The following is a 21,180-nucleotide window of genomic DNA, read 5'->3' as shown; positions in this document are numbered from 1 at the left end:
TGCAAGTATTGGCTGTGGTTCCTTTACATAATGTTGCATTGTCAGGGTTGGGTAGTTGGGACAGAGCCTGTATGGCTCACAAAAACAGACCTGAAATACTTTCTGTATCTTTACAGGAAAACTTTGTCATCCTTTGTTATGGATGAATGAGGGAATAGGACATTATCTAGAGATAGCATCTCTAAAATGGGATAACTCCAGGAATGGTTATAAAGAGTAAATTAAATATGTGAGTAGTACCTACCACAGTGCCTGGCTTATTATGTTCTGAATATAATTTATTAAATATTATCAAATAAGTATAATGACATTTTAAAAAAGATTTTATTTGCGGCGCCTGGGTGGCTCATTCGTTAAGCGTCTGCCTTCGGCTCAGGTCATGTTCCCAGGGTCCTGGGATCGAGTCCCACATCAGGCTCCCTGCTCCGCGGGAAGCCTGCTTCTCCCTCTCCCACTCCCCCTGCTTGTATTCCCTCTCTCGCTGTCTGTCTCTCTGTCAAATAAATAAATAAAATATTTTTAAAAAGAAAAGATTTTATTTATTAGAGAGAGAGCACAAGCAGGGGAAGGGGCAGAGAGAGAGGGAGAAGCAGGCTTCCCATCGAGCAGGGAGCCCGATGTGGGGCTCGATCCCAGGACCCTGGGATCATGACCTGAGCCGAAGGCAGATGCTTAACCAACTGAGCCACCCAGGTACCCCAGTATAATGACATTTTTATAAGTGTTTCTCAGTGTTTGCTTGAGCACTTGAAACCACTCAGAATGTAAGATATGCTGTTTAACAAAAGATTTTAAAAATATTTCTGGGTATTAAAAATAAATAACATAACACATTTCTGGGTATTTAGAAACTCTAGATATTTTATGTCAGAAAAGAAGTGAGAAGAGAGGAGAGAATAACAAAAAGAAAGCAGAGTTCATGTGATCAAGCAATATAATTAAACTGCTGAAGGCATTATTTGATGGGGTTGGGATAATGGCATAAAAATACTTATCCATAGAAGAATACAGAATTTGTATTAAAAAGATAGCTGAATAAATATCTTGGGGTATTTTTTGGCTAAAATACAAAGTATTTCAGTTCAGATTAATTTGGGAATTCAGAGATCCCTAAAATGAAGGGCATCTCATGGCCTTAACCTGCTGAAGTTCCTTGGAGCCTTCAAAAACAAAAACAAAAAAACAATCCAAACTCTTCCTTTTTCTTAGACTGTGGCAGCTCCCATCACCACCCCACCAAAAACACCCTCATTATCTTGAAGACTTTAATGTACCCTTTGGATAAACTGTTGTACCAACATCCATCTGAAGAATGTAAAAGACACAAGAGTAGAACATGAGAGAAGAAAATAGACAAATGGAGAGGTTCTGTGGAATTAGATGGGAGGGTCTGGAATCAGGGTCTGAGTTAAAAGTTTGGTGCTTTGGTGTGTGATTTGGGGAAATTCTTTAGTATCTTTAAATCTTAGTTTCCTTATCTGTAAAATGGGGTTAATAACAACTTTCTTCGTCTGGTTGTTGTACGAATCACACAGGCATGTAAAAAATAAAGCCCAAGCAAACAGCAAGCTGTCACTAAAGGTTAGCTGCTATGATAGTGGTGATGAAAAAGGGAAACTTACTCTCTTTTCTTCTCTCCTCTCATCTTTTCCTTTGGCATAGTTACTCAAAGTATTGTAAGAATCGAATTGCTAGAATAACGTGTTTTCTCTCTTCTTCACTTAGTGTTTTGAGCACTGATGATATTTTTTAATACGAAAAGTTAGGAGAGAAGAGCAAACCAAATACTTTTTGAGGAAGTTTAAGAATCTAACCTTATTCTACCAGTAATCTTGGCTGTTTTCATCTGAGAAGAGTCTCTAGACTCTTTTCTTCATCTAAGGCTTAAATTATAAAATTAAGTGGGAAGTAGGAGGTACAGGAATATTGTCTCTGAAATCTTCAAGACACAGCCCCAGTGTGAGAAATGATGACATCTGCTGGAATTGTATGTAAAATATAATATTTAAAAATCAGATTTCAAAAATGGTCATAAATTAGACAAGTGTAAGTATTAAAGTAGCGATTTTACTGATTGATGTGTCAAGTCACTTGGAACTTAGAGGCTGTTATAGAATAATAATGGGGCAAGAATTGAGATAGCTAGTATTTTGGAGAAGTAAATTTAAGTGTTCTTTTCTTTTTTTTTCTTTTTTTTAACCACTTAAAACTTCAAACTTCCCATGCTCACAGCAGCACTATTTACAGTGGCCAAGAGGTAGAAGCAAACCAAATAATCCATTGATGGATAAATGGATAAACAAAATGTAAGTACAGTACTCCCCTGTTATCCACAGGGGATGCATTACAAGACCCCCGGTGGATGCCTGAAACTGCAGATAAGACTGAACCCTTTATATACTATATTTGCATAGTATAAATATACATACCTATGATAAAATTTAATTTATAAATTAAGCACAATAAGAGATTAACAATAATGACTAATAGAATAATTATGACAGTACACTGCGGTAAAAATTATGTGAATATGATCTGTCTCTCTCTCCGAATGTCTTATTGTATGATACTCACCCTTGTTCTTCCTGTGATAATGTGAGATGATGAAATGCTTACTTGGTGAGACGAAGTGAGGGAAATAACTTAGGCACTGTGATGTAGCAGTAGGCTCCTATGACCTTCTGAGGATACATCAGAAAGAGGATCATCTAATATGGGACCTTGGTTGAGTATGGGTAACTGAAAGTGAGAAAAGTGAAACCGCAGATACGGGGGGACTCAAGTATATACATTCAAGGAAACATGTAATATTTAGCCTTGAAAGGGAAGGAAATTTCCACACATGTAACAACATGGATGAACCTTAAGGACGTTATGCTAATTGGAATAGCCAGTCACAATAGGACAAATACTGTATCATTCCACTTATGTGCAGTCCCTAAAGGAGTTAAATTCCTGGGGACAGAAAGTAGAATGGTGGTTGCCAGGAGCTGGGACAAGGGGGAATAGGGAGGTATTGTTTAATGGGGACAGAATTTCAGTTTTGCAGAATGGGAAAGTTCTGAAGATCCGTTATACAGCAGTGTGAATATACTTAACACTACTGAACTGTACACTTAGAAATGATTAAGGTGGTAATTTTATGTTAGGAGTTTCTTACCACAATTTCAGAAACTGAAAATAAACCATACAAACTTGTTAGATTGGAAGGACACAACATGAAATCATTTGGAAACTAATGGATGAACTCAACTAAATTAAAAAAAGTAGTGGAATAAACTGTAAAACTACTCTCCCTTTAATTACATTTCAGAGAGACTCACTAAGATCAACAAAACAAGCCATTGTCTTTTCAGTTGATCTAATTTATAAGCATGATTTTATGCTAAAGGTATTGGGAAACCTTGTAGGTTTTTAAGGGAAGGGAAATTATGAAAATTATTTTTGAAGACATTTACTAGGAATCAGTAAGAATTTAGAGTTCATAGGAGAAAGAGTTCCCTGAGAAGGAATGGTCAGTGAAGAGTCCGTGAAGAGGCATTTGCAATGATTCTTAAAAGTGAGTAGGATTTAGATGGAGAGAAGATTGTATAGGTGGTTGGTGAGGAGTGACCGAGAGATATGCGTAAGCAAGATACAGCTAAGTAAGGGAAGGTTTAAAATGCCAAGATAAATGGTTTAAATTGATTTTGTAGTCCTGAGAGATCCAAAATAATTATCATCATCAACATTTACAGAATATTGTTATGTTCATTATCCTGTGTGAGCCCCAGAACCAAGTGAGGAAAGCACCCCTACTTCATAGATAAGAGACCTGAAGCTCCCAGATGTTAAATGACTTGCTAATAGCTAGTTAAGTAGGCCTAGGGACCCAGTCCTAGACACCAGATCATATTCTCATGCAGACTTTGGAGCAGTAGAATAGTGTGTACTCTAGAAAGCTCATTTTTAGTGGCTGTATGTAGGATGGATTGTAGGAAGAGCAGGACTGAAAGCAGGGAGACCAGTTAGGATGCTGTTAGAGTTGTCTAGATAGATTCAGAGTGGTGGCTATAGGAGCAGAAACAAAAGGGGCACCTGGCTGGCTCAGTTGGTACAGCATGCGACTCTTGATCTCAGGATTGTGAGTTCATGCACCCATGCTGGGTGTTGAGATTATTTAAAAAACAAAATTTTTAAAAAAAGAAATAAAATATTTGAATATTTAATAGAACCATAGATATCGTACACTTTTAAGGGGCCTTCAAGGTCTTTTGATACAAGTCCCTAACCTTAGACTGGGTACACTCTTGTTAATTTTATTTTCTATATGGGACAGCTGAAGGGCAGAGGTAAGTGAACTGGCTAAAGTACTGATGTCTTCATCCTTGCATTTGTCATAACTTCTAATATCTGTACTTCCTTTTCTGATATATTAAACCTTTGGTAACCTGAGAGGATCCTTCCCATTTTAAGACACCAGCAAAAAGTGCCTTATTAACCCAACACTTCTATATCCAGACATGAGTATTACTCAATTTTCTTTCCCAAGTACCTAACACAGCATGTCCTGTAGCCGTAAGTGTTGAGTGAGTGAATGAATGAATGAAGGAATAAGCTGATGTCATGGCTACTAAAAAGTATTAACTTTTACTGTTGCCTGCAATTTAGGTCTCTGATTTGTGTCACAGAAAGGCTTTATGTCAGACCTAAGAGTTCCTGTTTTTTAGAAAGTAAACTTTTTATTTTGGGATAGATTAAAAAATAAGAAAAATAAAAAAATACAGTACAGAGTGTTTCCATATACTCCTCACCCAGTTTCAGTTTCCTCTAACATTATTTTCTTACATTTCTGTGGTACATTTTGTTAAAATTAAGAAACCAACGTTGCTAAATTACTATTAACTAAAGCCTACATTTTATTCAAATTTCACCAGTTTTTCCATTAATGGCCTCCCCCACCCGCCCCACCTCTGCCCAGGATCTAATCCAAGATACGACATTGCACTCAGTTGTCCTGTTTCCTTAGTCTCCTCTTGTCTATGACAGTTTCTTCATTTTTACTTGTTTTTTGTTTGTGTGTGTGTGTGTGTGTGTGTGTGTGACCTTGACTGTTTTGAGGAGTACTCATCAGGTCTTTTAGAGACTGTACCTCAGTTTGAGTTTGTCTGTTTTTCTGACAATTAGACTGTGGTTAAGCTTCTCAAAGGTTAAAGAGAATGTTGAAGAGTACATGGTGTCAGTGGTTAAGTTTTGGTTACTTAGTTAAGATAGTGTATGTCAGCTTCTCTGTTGTAAAATTACTCTCTTCCCATTTATTCTCCAGGCCTGAGTTGCTAAGGCCAACATACCCACATGAGGCCTCTACCTCCTGGAGGGGGGTACTATCTATGTATATTTGGGATTCTTCAGTACAAAAGATTTGACTCTTCTCCCTAATTATTCATTCAGTCATTTGTTTATATCAGTATGAACTCATGTATGTGCATATTATACTTTGGATTTTAGTCCAATACTATCATTATTTATTTTGTTGCTTAATTATTTCAGCTTTGGCCCCTGGGAGCTCTTTCAGTTTGTCTTTTGTGTCCCTTTGACATGTCTTATCCTTTTGGCTTTTGAGTACTTTTTACTTTCTGATACTATAAAACACTCCAGACTCCTCTTGTTTTTCCCCTGTCCCAGTCCTAGAATCAGCCATTTCTCCAAGGAGTCTTGGTTTCTTTCATTGGATTTAGCAAGCAAGATTTGAGTGCTGGTTTTGTACGCTCATTGCTACTGGAGTGTCATTGCATCTAGGCCCTCTCAGCTAACAGACCTAGAAAATAACAGGTGTGTATACTAACCCAGGTATACACGTATCTGTAATTGTTTCTGTATCTATTCCATCTGTACAGTTACTAAGCTAAACATGAGAACATGAGTTCATTCTGAGGTCTTCACCTCTGATCCAGTGTGATGGGGTTCATTCTAGCCTTTCCTGTTTGCTTATTTGTAACTTCCCCTACCTGACAGTGAGACACCTGAATGTAACCATCCATTATCCATTTTACTTACTGTTCATCCATTGGTATGCCTGTAAAGCACTTTCAGAATTATGAATCTCCCTACCTGTGGGAGAAACACATTTACCAAGTAAAGTATAGTGTTTATATAGTCCCTTTTGTCTCAGTTTTATAGTTTCTAGCCCAAACACCCATTTTCCAGTGTTACTTAGGTCTTCCTCCTACCACCTTCATTTCATTGGGGTGGTCGTGTATTTGTAATGCAGTTAGATTTCATTTTTCACAATCTTCATTCCATTCTGAGATCCCCATAGCATGGTTGGGTTTTTTTCATTCTTGTTTTCTTTTTTTAAGTTTATGTACATTAAAGTTTACTCTTTCTGATGTATAGTCCTTTGGATTTTGACAATTGTATGCAGTCATGTATCTGTCAGTGCTCTACACAACAGTTTCTTCACCCCAAAAGTTCCCCCCTGCACTTCCCCTTTTAATCAACCATTTCCCTCTCCACCAGTCTTTGGCAATCTGATCTGCTTTCCATCCCTGTAGTTTTGCCATTTCCAGAGATCATAGGAATGGAATCATACAAAAATAGCCCTTTGAGTCTGGCTTCTTTCACATAATAAAATGCATTAAGATTTACTTACCCTTTTTTTTTTTAAAGACTTTATTTATTTACTTAAGATTTTTTATTTATTTGACAGAGAGAGAAAGACAGCGAGAGAGGGAACACAAGTGGGGGAGTGGGAGAGGGAGAAGCAGGCTTCCTGCGAAGCAGGGAGCCCAACACGGGGCTCGATCCCAGGACCCTAGGATCATGACCTGAGCTGAAGGCAGATGCCTAACCGACTGAGCCACCCAGGTGCCCCTTTAAGACTTTATTTTTAAGTAATCTCTACACCTAACGTGGGGCTCAAACTTAAAACCCTGAGATCAAGAGTTGTATGCTCCACCCACTGAGCTAGCCAGGTGCCCCGAGATTTCATCCAGCTTGTTGGATTAGATAGTATTCCATTGTATGGATGTACCATAGTTTTGATTACCTATTCCCCCATTGAAGGATGTCTTGGTTGCTTCCAGTATTTAGTAATTATAAAGAGAACTACTACAAACATTTATGTATAGGTTTTTCAGTTCATTTGAGTAAATATCTAGGGGCCTGATTGCTGGGTGATATGGTAAATCCATGTTTAACTTTAGAGAGAGTTTGACAGTTTCTTATAAAGTGTACCATTTTGCATTCCCACCAGCAATGAATGAGAGTTCCTGTTGCTCTACATCTTCACCAGCATTTGTTTTTGTCAGTTTTCTGGATTTTAGGCCTTTTGACATGTGTGTAGTGATATCTGTTGTTTTTTTTTTTTTTAAAGATTTTATTTATTTATTTGAGAGAGAGAATGAGATAGAGCATGAGAGGGGAGAGGGTCAGAGGGAGAAGCAGACTCCCCGCTGAGCGGGGAGCCCGATGCGGGACTCGATCCCGGGACTCCAGGATCATGACCCGAGCTGAAGGCAGTCCCTTAACCAACTGAGCCACCCAGGCACCCGATATCTGTTGGTTTTAATTTGCATTTTCAGTAGTGATTTTAAGCATCTTTTTACTTGTTTGCCTTCCATATATTTACTATGGTGAAGTATTTTTTCAGATCTTTTGCCCATTTTTATTTATTTTCTTTAAACTTGTTTATGTATTTCTGTATGTGTTTAATCTCTACACCCAACATGGGGCTTGAACTCATGATCCCAAGATCAAGTGTCACATGCTGTTCCTAATGAGCCCACCCGCCAGTCACCCCTCTTTTGCCCATTTTTAAATTGGGTTGTTTTCTCATTGTTGCTTTTTAAGATATTCTAGAAAGGTCCTAGAAATGTGATTTGCAAATGTTTTCTACCAAGCAAATATGTAAGGCTTGTCTTTTCATTCTCTTAACAGTGCTTTTTGCAAAGCGAAAGTTTTTAATTTTGATGATGATATCTAATTTATTTTATTTGTTTTTGATAAAGTCTAATTTATCAGTTTTTCTCTTTAATGGTTTGTGCTTTTCATGCTACATGTAAAACCTTGTTGTCAAACCCAAGGTCCTGTAGATTTTTTCCTATGTATTTTTTTAAAGTTTTTAATATTGAATTTAATATTTAGGCCTATGAGCCATTTGATTTAATTTTTGTGTAAGATGTAAAGTATGTATCAAGGTTCTTAAAATTTTTTTCTTCCTCAGGGGCTTTTGGGTGGCTCAGTCCATTGAGTGTCTGACTCTAGATTTCCGCTTAGGTCGTGATCTCAGGGTCGTGGGATCAAGCTCCGCTCTGGGCTCTGTGCTCAGTGCAGAATCTGCTTGTCTTTCTCCTTCTGCTTCTCCCCCCACTCTCAAATAAATAAATCAATAAAATCTTTTTCTTTTTTTAAATATTTTATTTTTTTTGTCAGAGAGAGCACGCAAGCAGGGGGAGCAGCAGGCAGAGGGAGAAGTAGGCTTCCCGTGGAGCAGGGCGCCGATGTAGGACTTGATCCCAGGACCTTGGGATCATGACCTGAGCCAAAGGCAGCCACCTAACTGATTGAGCCACCCAGGTGTCCCAAACAATAAAATCTTTAAGAAGACTTTTTCCCAGAACCATTTGTTGGGTTTTTGGGGCTTTTTTAATGTTACTGTAAATGGTATTTTTTTAAATTTGAGATTCCAGTTGTTCTTTGCTGGCACATAGTAATACAGTTGACGTTTCTATATTGACCTTGTATCCTGTGACCTTGCTAAAATTAAACTTACTTTTTATTTAGTTCAAGGAGGTGGTATATTTTTGTTGGTTTGTGCATTGCTTTTTTTTTTTTTGTAGATTCTTTGGGGTTTTCTAAATAGATATGTCACTTATGAATAAAGTATTTCTTTCCCTCCAATCTGTATGCCTTTTCTTTTTCTTTTCTTTATTGTATTAGCTAAGACTTTAAGTACAGTGTTGAATAAGAATTGTGAGAAAAGTATTCATTCTTATTTTGTTCCAGGTCTTAGGGGAAAGCATTCATTCTCTCACCATTAAGTGTGATGCCACCTGTAGGTTTTTCATAAATACCCCTCTTTAGTTTAAGAAGTTTCTTCCTATTCTTAGTTTGCTGAGAGGTTTATCATGAATAGATGTTGAATTTTAATGAAAGCTTTTTCTGCATCTCTTGGTATGACCTCTGGTTTTTCTTATGCAGCCTATTAGTATGGTGAATTACATCAATTGATTTTCATGTGTTGATTCAGCCTAGCATTCCTGGAATGAATCCCACTTAGTTGTGATGTATTAATTATCTTTTTTATATATTGCTAGATTTAATTTGCTAAACACTTTTGCATATATGTGTTGCTTTTTAAAAGTAAAATTGACTTCCAGAATATCTCATTTTGATGTGGATTTTGATGTGGATTATAAAAAACAACTGCCCTAGAGATCATGATTTGTTACTGCCTTCCTAAAATCATTCTTTTTCTTTATGTCATAATTTGAAAGATTGGCTATATATATTTAGGATTTTAGATAAAAATCTGAGTTATTTGGAAAGTTGTACATTTTTAGGGTAATCATTTGACAAAAAATGTGAAACTATCCCCCCTTTTAAGAGATGATATTTGGCTACTAATTCATAGTGTGTTTTAGGTGCCTTTTTTTCTTTTCTATTTTAAAAAATTTTTATTTTGGGGCACCTTTTTTCTTTTAAATTGATTTTTTTCTGTTATTAGCATACCTTGTCAGCATTCACTGATGATTTCCAAATGGCTGAAGAATTGGGATATATTCAATCCAGAATGGAAGCTTTAAAGTATAGCCTCCCAAGGAGAACATAGTTCTGGTATTGATTCTGGTGGTGAATGACTGTTTCAGGTTGTTTTTGGTTTTTGGTTTATTAACTCCTTTGCAAGGATATGTGTAATGAATCCCTGACAATTCTGTGCCAGTGAATATGGGGATATTAATAACAACCCAACTCCAAGCATGAAGGAAAGAGAGTCACAAAACTCAGAGGACCATGGGGAAAGCATTCTTTTTTTTTTTTTTTTTTTTAAGATTTTATTTATTTATTTGACAGAGATACAGCGAGAGAGGGAACACAAGCAGGGGGAGTGGGAGATGGAGAAGCAGACTCCCTGCTGAGCAGGGATCCCGATGTGGGGCTCAATCCCAGGACCCTGAGATCATGACCTGAGCCCAAAGCAGACGCTTAACGACTGAGCCACCCAGGCACCCCATGGGGAAAGCATTCTTGCTTGATAGGATCATTCCTCCTTCTAGAATGCTACCTAGAGAACTGGCATAGTTTTACTGCTGACAGCTGGATAATAGAGGATTGCTGTGTTGAGGGGTCAAAATTCAGATAGTCCTTTTATAGTGTAAGCAGTCACTTCTGTCTAAATTTGTACAAACTTTTTAAATTATGCATGTTAAATAAATATCCTCTACTGCCCCCTCCCATACATGCAGAGGCAATTAGGTTTCAGAACAAGGGGTATTAAGGCCTCACCCCCCCTACGGGTAAATAGAAGAAGACAGGCAGCTTGAATTTTACAGAGAATTCAGCTCGAATGTTGAAGATGGAGAATATATTACAACATTTTGGTTTTTTTTCCTACATCTTCTATAAAAATTTAAAGTACTTAGATCTGTTTCCATGGACTTGCTTTTAAAAACAGGGACACTCTGAAAAAGAAAAATTAAAACATGGACACTCTGGTTCAAAGGCTATGTATATTTTTAAAGACTTTGAGACATAAGAAATGTCCTTCTTGTATCCAAGAGAAAACAGTCCTCTAGGTCAATGAAGACATGTCCAAGAAACTATACCTATTACAGGTCAATGAAACTGTCAGTTGGAACAGGTTGTTTATTTTCTAAAAAGGTTCATCAGAATGTAGTACTTGTATCCTGGTGAATAAGTAACTTGACGGAGAGCCAGTTAACATTTAGAGGTTTGCTGCAAGATTCAAAACAGGTAACCAGTAGGTATTCAGAATATTTGAATCATAGAATCATCACATTAGAAAGCTGAAATGGTCTAAGTCTAAGCCGGATTCAGCCTGTCTCTCTGTGTGTGTGTGTGTGTGTGTGTGTGTGTGTGTGTGTGTGTGTTTCTGGAACATTCATTTGCCTCATTGAGATAAGGTATTTTTTCTGTGCACATAGAAACACACTAGAAAAACATCATGTAGCTACATATTAAGTATTCCTTTCTCCCTATTACCTTATTTTATTACTCCAGAATAAAACTTTTATAAGTTTTGGCAAACCAAATTCAGGGTTACTAAATGCCTTATGAGCTGAGATCAAGAACACCAAATTAGCTTACTTTTCTTATTGAAACACTTTATGGTTTTCCTTCTCTCAAACACTGAAGATGCCTTTTTTTCCTTTTAAGAGATCAAAACAAAACTGTATATCTTACACGTCTTAAGGTTCCAGAGCCCCAAACCTTTTTTTTTTCTATTCTTCTTTCTGTATTCTTAGTTGGCCAGAAGGATTTTGTATTTAATGCCTATCTTATGACCACAGTAGTTTATTCTCATCTTACTAATACCATTAACTATCAGTAGTAGACTGGCTCTTCTTTGGGAGGTTTTTTGTATAGCATCAGCGCTTAAATCATTCATATTTGATATTTGAGAACCTCTTCCCAGAGATCTTTTATCTGAACAGTTTTGCTAGACTTTGGAGATTTGCTTGATTTTTACTCAAATTCCTTACTAGTATATTTTGAATAAGTAGAGTAACCTTTTTAAAAAAAAGATTTTATTTATTCATTTGAGACAGAGAAAGAGCATGAGCAGGGGGAGAGGCAGAGGCAGAGGGTGAGGGAGAAGCCGACTTCCCACTGAGCCGAAAGCCCAACTTGGGATGAGCCAAAGGCAGACACTTAACCATCTGAGCCACCCAGGAGCCCCCCTCCCCTTTTAAGGCAACTTTGGATAAGTATTTCTCTAAACCTCAATTTCTTTGTTGGCAGGGAACTCATTGGGTTGTAGAAATGCAAATTTGCTAGGCATACAAAGCACCTAGTTCAGGTCTTGGTACATAGTAGGTATTTAGTAAGCAGTAGCTGTTGTAGTGATTTATGAAACATTATATGAAATTATACGTAAAAGTTAATTTACTTCCTAGTTGGCACTTCTCTTTTTTTAAACAAATCTCATTCATTTATCTGTGTGTAGAAGGAAGGAACTGAATGACAATACCAGAGGGATTGCATAATGGCATGACCATTTATTTATTTATTTATTTTAAAGATTTTATTATTTGACAGAGAAAGATAGTGAGAGAGGGAACACTTCCTGCTGAGCAGGGAGCCTGATGCGGGGCTTGATCCCAGGACCCTGAGATCATGACCTGAGCCGAAGGCAGATGCCTAACAACTGAGCCACCCAGGCGCCCCTGGCCATTTATTTTAATACAGTTTTGAGACAAATCTGGCTTTGGGTTTGCCACAGGCTCTTTGCCACCGGGCAAAATTTCTTTAGGTTTATCTAATATGACCTGTTCATTGGCTTGGAGTGCCAAATAAGACTGTTCCCCTAAGTATTCAAAACAATACAATTCCAAATCTCATCCTGTGTGAGAATTGTTTAAAGTTCATTTTTCTTCAGGTCCTCTTCCCAGATAATTCCAAGGACATTCCAGACTTTTTAGTCTAAAGGTTGCTTCCTAATTTTTATAAGAGAAAAGAATGTTCCAGCCACTGCAAGAGTTGGGTGGGGGTGGGGATGATACTACACTTCATCAGAGCCTAGGAGATGTATGTGGGGAAGGGGTGGTGGTCTATCCAGATAAAATGTGTCAGACAGTGCATCCCACCCCAAGTGGGATGAGGATGGCGCCCACACCAGGGAGGAGGTGGCTACAGAGATATGAGATGGGTTACATACACAAGAGTAGGGGCTTGATAAAATATGTAAACATAATGAGGATAATGGAAGCCAGGTTTTTCACTATAAGAGAATAGTTCCACATTTGGAAAGTTAGAAAACTATGAACCTTGGGGTATTGGATTAGAATATTACAGTTATTTAAAATTTTAAATATTTAAAAATAATGAAATAAAAATTATAACTTAAAATGTAACTTAAAAACAAAGGTATTTCAGTTTATAAATGGGACCAGATATTATTTATGTACCTCTTAAAAGTGCCAAAATTTTCTAAGCTTTGGAAAGAACCGTGTGATTTATAAGCCAATTCTGAAAGCTTAAGGAAAAGCTTTGGTTTTTGAATTTGGAGCTTTATAAATTGAATATTATAAAATCTAAAATATTTTAAATATATCTATTATATACACAAAAACTCCCTTGAGCATTTAATAGAAGTTAAAGAAAGGACAAGGAGAACATAGATGGTCTACCTGATAACCTGAATTATAGTTCAGGCCCTGAGCTCCCTGGTATCCAAAGCAAAAAGTTAATATGTGGGGATTTTAATCTTGGGTCCATGAATTTCTTAGGATTATATGTAAATCTGTGTGTGTGTGTGTGTGTGTGTGTGTGTGCGCGCACCTTTTTTTTCTGGAGAAAGAATGCATAGTTTTCATCAAATTCTCAAAGGGGGTATTTGATCCCAAAAAAGGTTGGACCATTGTATCATATTTTTTAAAAGAGAATTGGTACTGCAGGGTCCTCTATAAGTTCAATTTTAGGAATCTTTTTGCAGCGAACATTAATGGAGCATGTATTACGGAACTAAACTTGGGTTTTAGATTAGGCTTTACATGTGTGGGAAATTAATATTTTATTGAGTGCCTTTTGTGCCTAGAAGAAAAAGCTCTGGTACATTAATCCATTTCATTCTCACAACATTTATAGTAAAGTAAAGATTACTCCTGTATTCTGGTGAGGAAATTGAGACTCAGATTAAAAAGCTTGCCCAGGGTTACAAAGTAAGAGGCCCAGAAGGAAAGAAGCAGATGTTTCTACTCTTCCATTACCATTATCTCCAACCAAATGCCTGCTGTGTACTGGGTATTGCACAGGGCGCTTGTGATGTAATGTTGAACACAAGAGACTCTGGCTTCTGTTTCCCTCTCTATCAAAAAAAAAAAAAAAAAAAAAGGTGAGGGAAACAAGTGTACAGAATAATAAAACTGGTGTGCCTTCCTCTAATTTTAAAACTAGTGAGAATGTAATTATTTCATATATTCCCTGTGGTCATCCATTTTCTCTTGTAAGATTGCTAGCAATACTTTATTGAGTTTCCTTAGCCTACCAATATCCTTATGGAAAAACACGTATTATACAAATTCACAAATGAGGATATGTGTAAATATGATTGTCTTATTGAGTCAATTAGTGGGATCAGTTTAGTATCTGGTTTTCTAATACTTGCTATTACACAGTAATCATCAGTCTGCATATTACAAAAAATTAAAACTTTAAAACTACTTGTGTCTGTATTAAATCTTCTCTAAGAGTACTTAATTTCTTCTTCCCCTTTCAGGGATTTTAAAAAATAGACAAAAAGAAGAGAGATTCAGCATTATCTCTCTCCTTTGGTAGCAAGGACATGCTTTGTGCTGCTGAAATGGCGAAAGAGAAAGAGACTAAAACCCTTAGGGTCCAGAATGTCTGGCAACGCTGCTCTAGAGGCTACACACCACAGCTGTAGACATACAGAGTTTCCCATGAGGGCATTTGCTCTGAAGGGGAGGATTCTTGTGGAAACAACTAGGCTTAGAGAAATGTGAAGCGCTCTGCTTTAGCACTGTGGGTGAGATACTGTTGGTGTTACTCTGATTATGAGCCCACAAGAGAAGGTGTGGAGTTCGTGTAGGACGTGACAACAAAATGTTTTATAATCTCATCATACAAGCCAAAGAGAAGAGTGAGTTCAGAAAATATAAATGCATATTTAAAAGTGTTGGGAAATTTTTTTCTCTTTGATTTTTGGTACTCCCCAATAAAAGAATTTTACTAGTAGATTGCATAGTGCTTCTAGCAGTGGTAGCTGGTGCCTTGAAATCTAGTTTAATTTAGCACATGACATGAAGTGCATATTTTCTAAGAAATTTTACTCATTTTTTTGTGCTAATGGAGAAGTCTCTTGATTCTTGCTGCGCTGTAAATGATTTTCAAAAATTACCATGATGGGACGCCTGGGTGACTCAGTCGTTAAGCGTCTGCCTTTGGCTCAGGTCGTGATCCCAGGGTGGATCGAGCCCCACATTGGGCTCCCTGCTCTGCAAGAAGCCTGCTTCTCCCTCTCCCACTCCCCCCTGCTTGTGTTCCCTCTCTCACTATCTTTCTGTCAAATAAACTAAAAAAAAAATTATCATGAAAGTAGTTAAAAGGTGGGGCACCTGGGTGGCTCAGTCATTTGGGTGTCTGACTCTTGGTTTCATTTGGGGTCATGACCTTGGGGTCGTAGGATGTAGCCCCGTGCCAGGCTTCATGCTCAGTACAGAGTATGGGCTTCATGCTCAGCACAGAGTATGCTTGAGGTTCTTGACCCTCCTTCCTCCCCCTCTGCTTCTCTGTCTCTCTCTCAAATAAATTTTAAAAATCTTAAAGTAGTTAACAGCACAGATAGGCTTTATATGCTAAAAAACCTAGGTTCAAATCCCTTCTTCATTACCTGTTTGTTACCTTGAGCAAGTTTCTTACCCTCCCAGTTTCATCTTTGTAGTAGTAGTAATAACTTCCTCCTAGGGCTATTATGAGGATTATATTGAATATGTGTAAAATCCTATATGAGGTGATATATTGATTACATATTAAATATTTGATAAATGGAAACATGGGTAACGATAATAAGGAAGGAGATAAATTCAAGGTATTTTTATTTTCTTTAGAAAGTATTAAAGAAGAAATAAAAAGTATTAAAGATGAATGAGTTGCCTCTCAACTTAAAAATATTTTCTAAAAACTCCCTACAACAAATCAGCCTCTTTGCGTCCTCCTACATCTTCCCCTGAAGTTGCTATAAGAGCTCTCTTACCCCTGGACACTTACCTGTAGTTACAAGGTGAAACTGTAAGATTTAAACAGCAATGTAAGTATCCATTTTGCATTTAACTTGGTACATGGAAACAGTAGTAGTCAAATTAACTCATCTAGAAACTTGGGTGATTTATAAGAAACTCTTAAAGTCATACTCTTTGGTGTCACTAGAATTAAAGAGGCTTTTCACTGTGAACAGTTTCATAAGATGCTGTTATGATTGTAATTGTTTTTTAAAACAAATGAAACTTGGCAATTGAAACCTATCAAAACACAAAAGCTTTGATTTGCGTTTTATGAAACAGTAGAGGTATTTTTTTAAAGCTTGAATTGAAAAATAAGTTAATAAATAGCAACCAGATAGTGTGTTTTAAGTTTTTCTTAGAGTTTAGAAACTGAACTTGAGAATGCCTCTCACACCTTAAGTTGTATTTCATTTTTGAAGCTATGAGTCAAGATTTTTTTTCTTTAGCAGGACAGGGCATTTTGCAGACAGATTAACCTGTTTTCCAGTTTTTATACACTGACTGAAATGTACATTAAATAATTAATTTCCTTGGTCTGAAAAATATAGTAAATCTTTGTAACTAACTCAGTGCCCATCGGAGGATCTAGCTCAGAGTAGGTATTTTATTATTCATTCATGAAATACTGTGAGAGTTGGGAAGAGGAAGAGAATCTCCGCAAAGGGAATGCAAAGTTTCATGGAGGCAATGGCATTTGAACCTTTACAATCACAGTGATCTCGGATAAAGAGACATAGCTGGGCATTCCAGGGTGAGAGAGCGCCGGAGCCAGCACCCGGAGATGGTACTGTGTAAGTATTTTATGTAGTTTATAAGCCATCCAGTCCTGTTGAGCTCCTGTCACAACGTGGCCCTAAAGACGTAGAAACAAAAATGAAGCTAACAAGGTAGCTACCTTCCTTTAGGATAAGCAGAATAAAAATGAAGCATCTCCCTTGGGATTTGGTTTGTCATTTGAGGTAGGTCAGGCTATGAGAACATCAAAGATCAGTTGACTAGTAAAGGTAAGCAAGTGATTTACCTTCTCTGAGCCTTAATTTTCTCAGCTTTAAAAATGAAGCCAAATAAATAAATAGGATGCAGGTTATTTTGCAAATTAAATGAAGTAATGTATACAATAGCATAGTACATAAAAAGGTCACCAGTCTCTTGGTGGCTTTGATAGTAGTAGTTGTAATGAAAATAGTAATACATTGTTTTATGGTGAAGAGAGATTTCTTTATCCAAAAGAATCCATGGTGCGTTGCAGCATAACCAAGCTTTATAAATATTCCTAATTCTGGTATCAATCACATATACTGCACAGTGTCATTTGTGTAATGTGACTACAATTTTGTCTTCTGATTTTATGATTTAGTTTTTGTCTGAATATTTTATCTAAATATATAGGGGAGCAGCTGCTTAATCTACAGATTTACTATAGCAGTTACCATGGAGTACAGGTGACACTTTCCTACATAAGTCTTTTATTGGAATGTTTAATTCCTTCCTCATCCCGTATTGTAGCCCCCCCTAGAATTTTTAACTGCTCATTAAGTTTAAATTTGTACAGAGTACAAGAAAGATCTTTCTCAGTTGATTGAGCCAAGAATTTTTATCATAAGAGGCTACAGAGATGAGGATACTGGGCCCTAGTGAGACTTTTTTACACAGGTAATTGGTGCCAAAACCAGGATTCAGTCTATATTTTCTTCTCTCCTTGCCTAGGGCTTTCTTTAGTATGTATCATTCTGTCTCTAATCAAGTACCTCTATGTAGTAAACCTGTATGATCATACGAGTTGGTGTGGCTGAGGAGAGAACCAAGTCCTGTTAGAATATTTCGTGGAGTAATGATTTTTAAGGGTTTAACAGCTTTTAAGTAACAGTTTCTTGAAATATAATTCATATACCATACAGTTCACCCACTGAAATTGCACAATTGCATGACTTTTACTACAGTCACAAAGTTTTGCAACTATTACCACAATAAATTTTAGAACATTTTTATTACTCCAAAAAGAAACCTTACACATTTTAGCCATTACTGTGTAATCTCTCCATTCACCCCAGCCCTAAGCAACTCCTAACCTAGTTTATTATCTCCTTTATTATAGCCATCCTAGTGGGTATGACGAGGTACCTTACTTTGGGTTTGATTTGCATTTCCCTGATGCTTATTGGCCATTTGTAAAATGTGTCTTCTTTTGAGAAATATCTATTCATGTCCTTTGTCTATTTTTAATCGGTTTTCTTTTTAATATTAAGTTGTAATAGTTCTTTATTCTGTGTACAAGTCTCTGATATGATTCACAATTTTTTTTCTCATGCTCTGGGTTGTCTTTTCACTTTCTTAGTGGTGCCCTTTGAAGCACAACAGTTTCTAATTTTGACTATGTCTACTTGATACATTTTTCTTTTGTTCCTTATGATTTCAGTGTCATATCTAAGAAATCATTGACTAAATCCAAGATGAGTAAGATTTACCCATATTTTCTTCTAAGAGTTTTATAGTTTCAGCTTTTACATTCAGATCTTTGATTCATTTTGAGTTAGTTTTTGTATATGGTGTGAGGAAGGATCCAGCTTCATTCTTCTGTGTGTTGATAGTTACTTATTCCAGTACCATTTGTTAAAAAGACTATTCTTTTCTCCATTGAGTTGTCTTGGCAAAGAAATGATTCTTAAGCATCGCTTTTGAAGGACAGATGTAAATGGCACAAATGAAAGTATTCTAATTTGGCTTCTAGATAAATTATGTGAAGAGTGTGAGGTCAGTGTATTTAGGTCACAAAGTAGCTGACAGAAACCTTAAGTAATAGATGAGACTTCTGTCAAGAAGTTTGAATATGGAGTTAGAGAGTGAAGTTATAGTGGTAGATCAAGAAATGACCTCATGGTCTTGGGGCACGTGGCTGGCTCAGTCGGTGGAATGTGTGACTCTTGATCTCAGGGTTCTGAGTTCAAGCCCCACACTGGGTGTAGAGATTACTTAAAAAAGAAAAAAAGGGGGGGGGAGAAACGACCTCATTTTCTCAACCTCTTCTGTTGAAATAAGTCATGAAATCTTCAGTTATGGTTGCATGTATAGAGAAACTTTGAAAGAAGTTTAAGTTGAAAAAACTGTTGTAAATTTATAAAATAAAGCCAATATGGAGAAAATAAAAGTAGTTAAAACAGGGCATGAGAAATATAATTTATAATTTTATTTTCTCTGAATGAACACAGAAGCACAGAAGTAGAAGCAATTAACTGAATGGTAAAGTAGTGAAAAGAATTAGTGAAGAGTCAGAATTCCCTTGGTGCTAATCCTTACCTACATTATATATGTAACCTTGAGTAAGTCACTTAACCTTCACAATAGTAGCTGACATTTACTGAGGCTCTACCATATTCAGAATTTTGTGTAAGCCTCAAACTTTTTTGTAACATGGAGATGCTATCTAATTAATTACTTTGAAAACTTTTGTAAAGGGCCATATGCAAAGAAGGGATTATGCTTGAAATTTGGAAATTATTCAGTGTGGTAGTAGTAGCAGCTGATAGTATGTGTGTTTGTACTCAGAACAGTTCTGCAAGGTGTGCTGTATTCTTACCTTGATGATGAAACTGATGTTTAGTGGTTATGAAAGTTGTACAGTTAGTAATCAGTAAGTAGAACCGTGACTCTAATCCATGATTTATACCACCTTGACTTTTGCTTAAAAGATTGTAGATCCTGGTGGGTGGAGGAAGGGAAGGGAGGAGGGTAGCACCAGTGAGATTTAAATTATTAAACATATGAAAGGTTAAGATATAATTCCAAAAGGGTGATGAATCTTGAGATGGGTGATCTCAGAGGCGAGGTGGAACAGAGCCATATGTTAATAAGGTCAAAGGTATGTCCCATTTGATTATAAATCCCAGAAGAGCTAAATGTTATAAAGCACAGTCATATAATAGTTTATCCAGAGACAAAGGGAAGACAGAACACCAACCAGTTAAGTAATGAAGTCAAAATGGAAAGAAGAGGTAAGTACAAGAGGCCGGAATGATACTACAGCTTATAGAGATGCGTAGACTTTGCTTTAAACCATGAGGAGGTTACTTCATAGAATTAATTCTCCCATTCATACCCTTTGAAGACTCTTCTCACCCACCAATAAAATGCCTCTGGTTAATCTCCAAATGTTGTGGAACTAAGCACTCTTAAGTGCTCGTAGCTCTAATCTCTCTCTGCCCCCTGCACACTTCTTATCTTCCCCATGGTTGAGTTGAGAAACATTATTTGGGAATATAAGACAGACCAAAAAAGAGTACAAGAAAAGAACGGAACAATTTTTTGTTCCTTGATTTATGCTATGCCATTATCCTCTTGACGACAAGTACAAAGTTCAGGCTTTAATTGTTACCCTGCTGCTACTCAGTTATCAAGCAGTAGACCTGCTACTCTTTGATGGAATTGAGCTGTTGGAGATGTCATCAGCTGGCATAGGGGGAACAAAGGACTTTGAACTCTAATTCTGATTTGCAAACTTTCGATTTCTGCGTAGAAATTCATGGTGATTGGTGTCTCAGAGTATAATCTGAGGTGGAAGTATGGACAGGAAAGACAACTAATACATATTGAGCTCATGCTCTCTGTGAGGGATTCTGAAGCACTTGAAGATGAAATAAAAGTATCAGAGATTACAAAGGCCTGAGTTGTTTTCATTTATACTGCTTTGCTTCTCAGAAATGACAGAGCTGGGATTCTGAAGAAAAGACAGTTGAGTTGAGAAACATGATTTTAGCAAAAGCTGATGCTGTGCTCATTTTGCCACCACATGTGCATTTAATAAATGATGGAGAGTAGGCAAAGAAGAAACTAAACATAGGATTGTTAAATTTAGTTTCCCCCTCTCTTATGTAGTATTTAAGAGCAGAGAATCTGAAATTAGACTGCTTAGGTTTCCAGCATCTTTCCTCCTTTCATTACTTTATGCAGTAAAGTGATGCCAGACTTCTCACCCCTAATGAACACAGGCCACTGAACGTATTTGGTTTTACAAGTCATCTAAAATTTTTTTTTGGAAGTAAGATAGATTTTGAACTAGTTGGTATTGCAACAGAATGGTATAATAATATATGGAGATCTACTCCAGGCCTCAGTATTCTTAATTAATGGAGCACCTGAGCAGGGATGTACCTTTTGAAAACCAAGGAGCCAAATGTGAAAATTAAAAACTCTTTCTTTTGAAAAAGAAGTACAGTTGTGGAGT

General features: G+C 36.9%; 1 protein-coding gene across 8 annotated transcripts in view; it reads left to right on the top strand.

Moving 5' to 3' along the window:
- TMCC1 (transmembrane and coiled-coil domain family 1) overlaps positions 1–21,180 on the top strand; it is a 251,589-nt gene that overhangs the window by 147,914 nt on the left and 82,495 nt on the right. Inside the window, exon 1 of one of the 8 annotated variants that reach the window (XM_073901693.1) lies at positions 2,277–2,306. The exons of the other annotated variants lie outside the window; for them this stretch is intronic. Coding sequence (XP_073757794.1) covers positions 2,292–2,306 — 15 coding nt within the window. The 5' untranslated portion in view covers positions 2,277–2,291. Of the gene's footprint in view, positions 1–2,276; positions 2,307–21,180 lie in introns of those variants that run through there. 8 annotated transcript variants of the gene reach the window in all.

The sequence above is a fragment of the Callorhinus ursinus genome, unplaced genomic scaffold (genome assembly GCF_003265705.2).
Source record: "Callorhinus ursinus isolate GAN/ISIS: 27379988/994484 unplaced genomic scaffold, GSC_fseal_2.0 scaffold15, whole genome shotgun sequence".
Lineage (NCBI taxonomy): Eukaryota > Metazoa > Chordata > Mammalia > Carnivora > Otariidae > Callorhinus > Callorhinus ursinus.
Note: the sequence above shows the minus strand (reverse complement) of the source record. Positions and strands in the feature narration are given on the sequence as shown.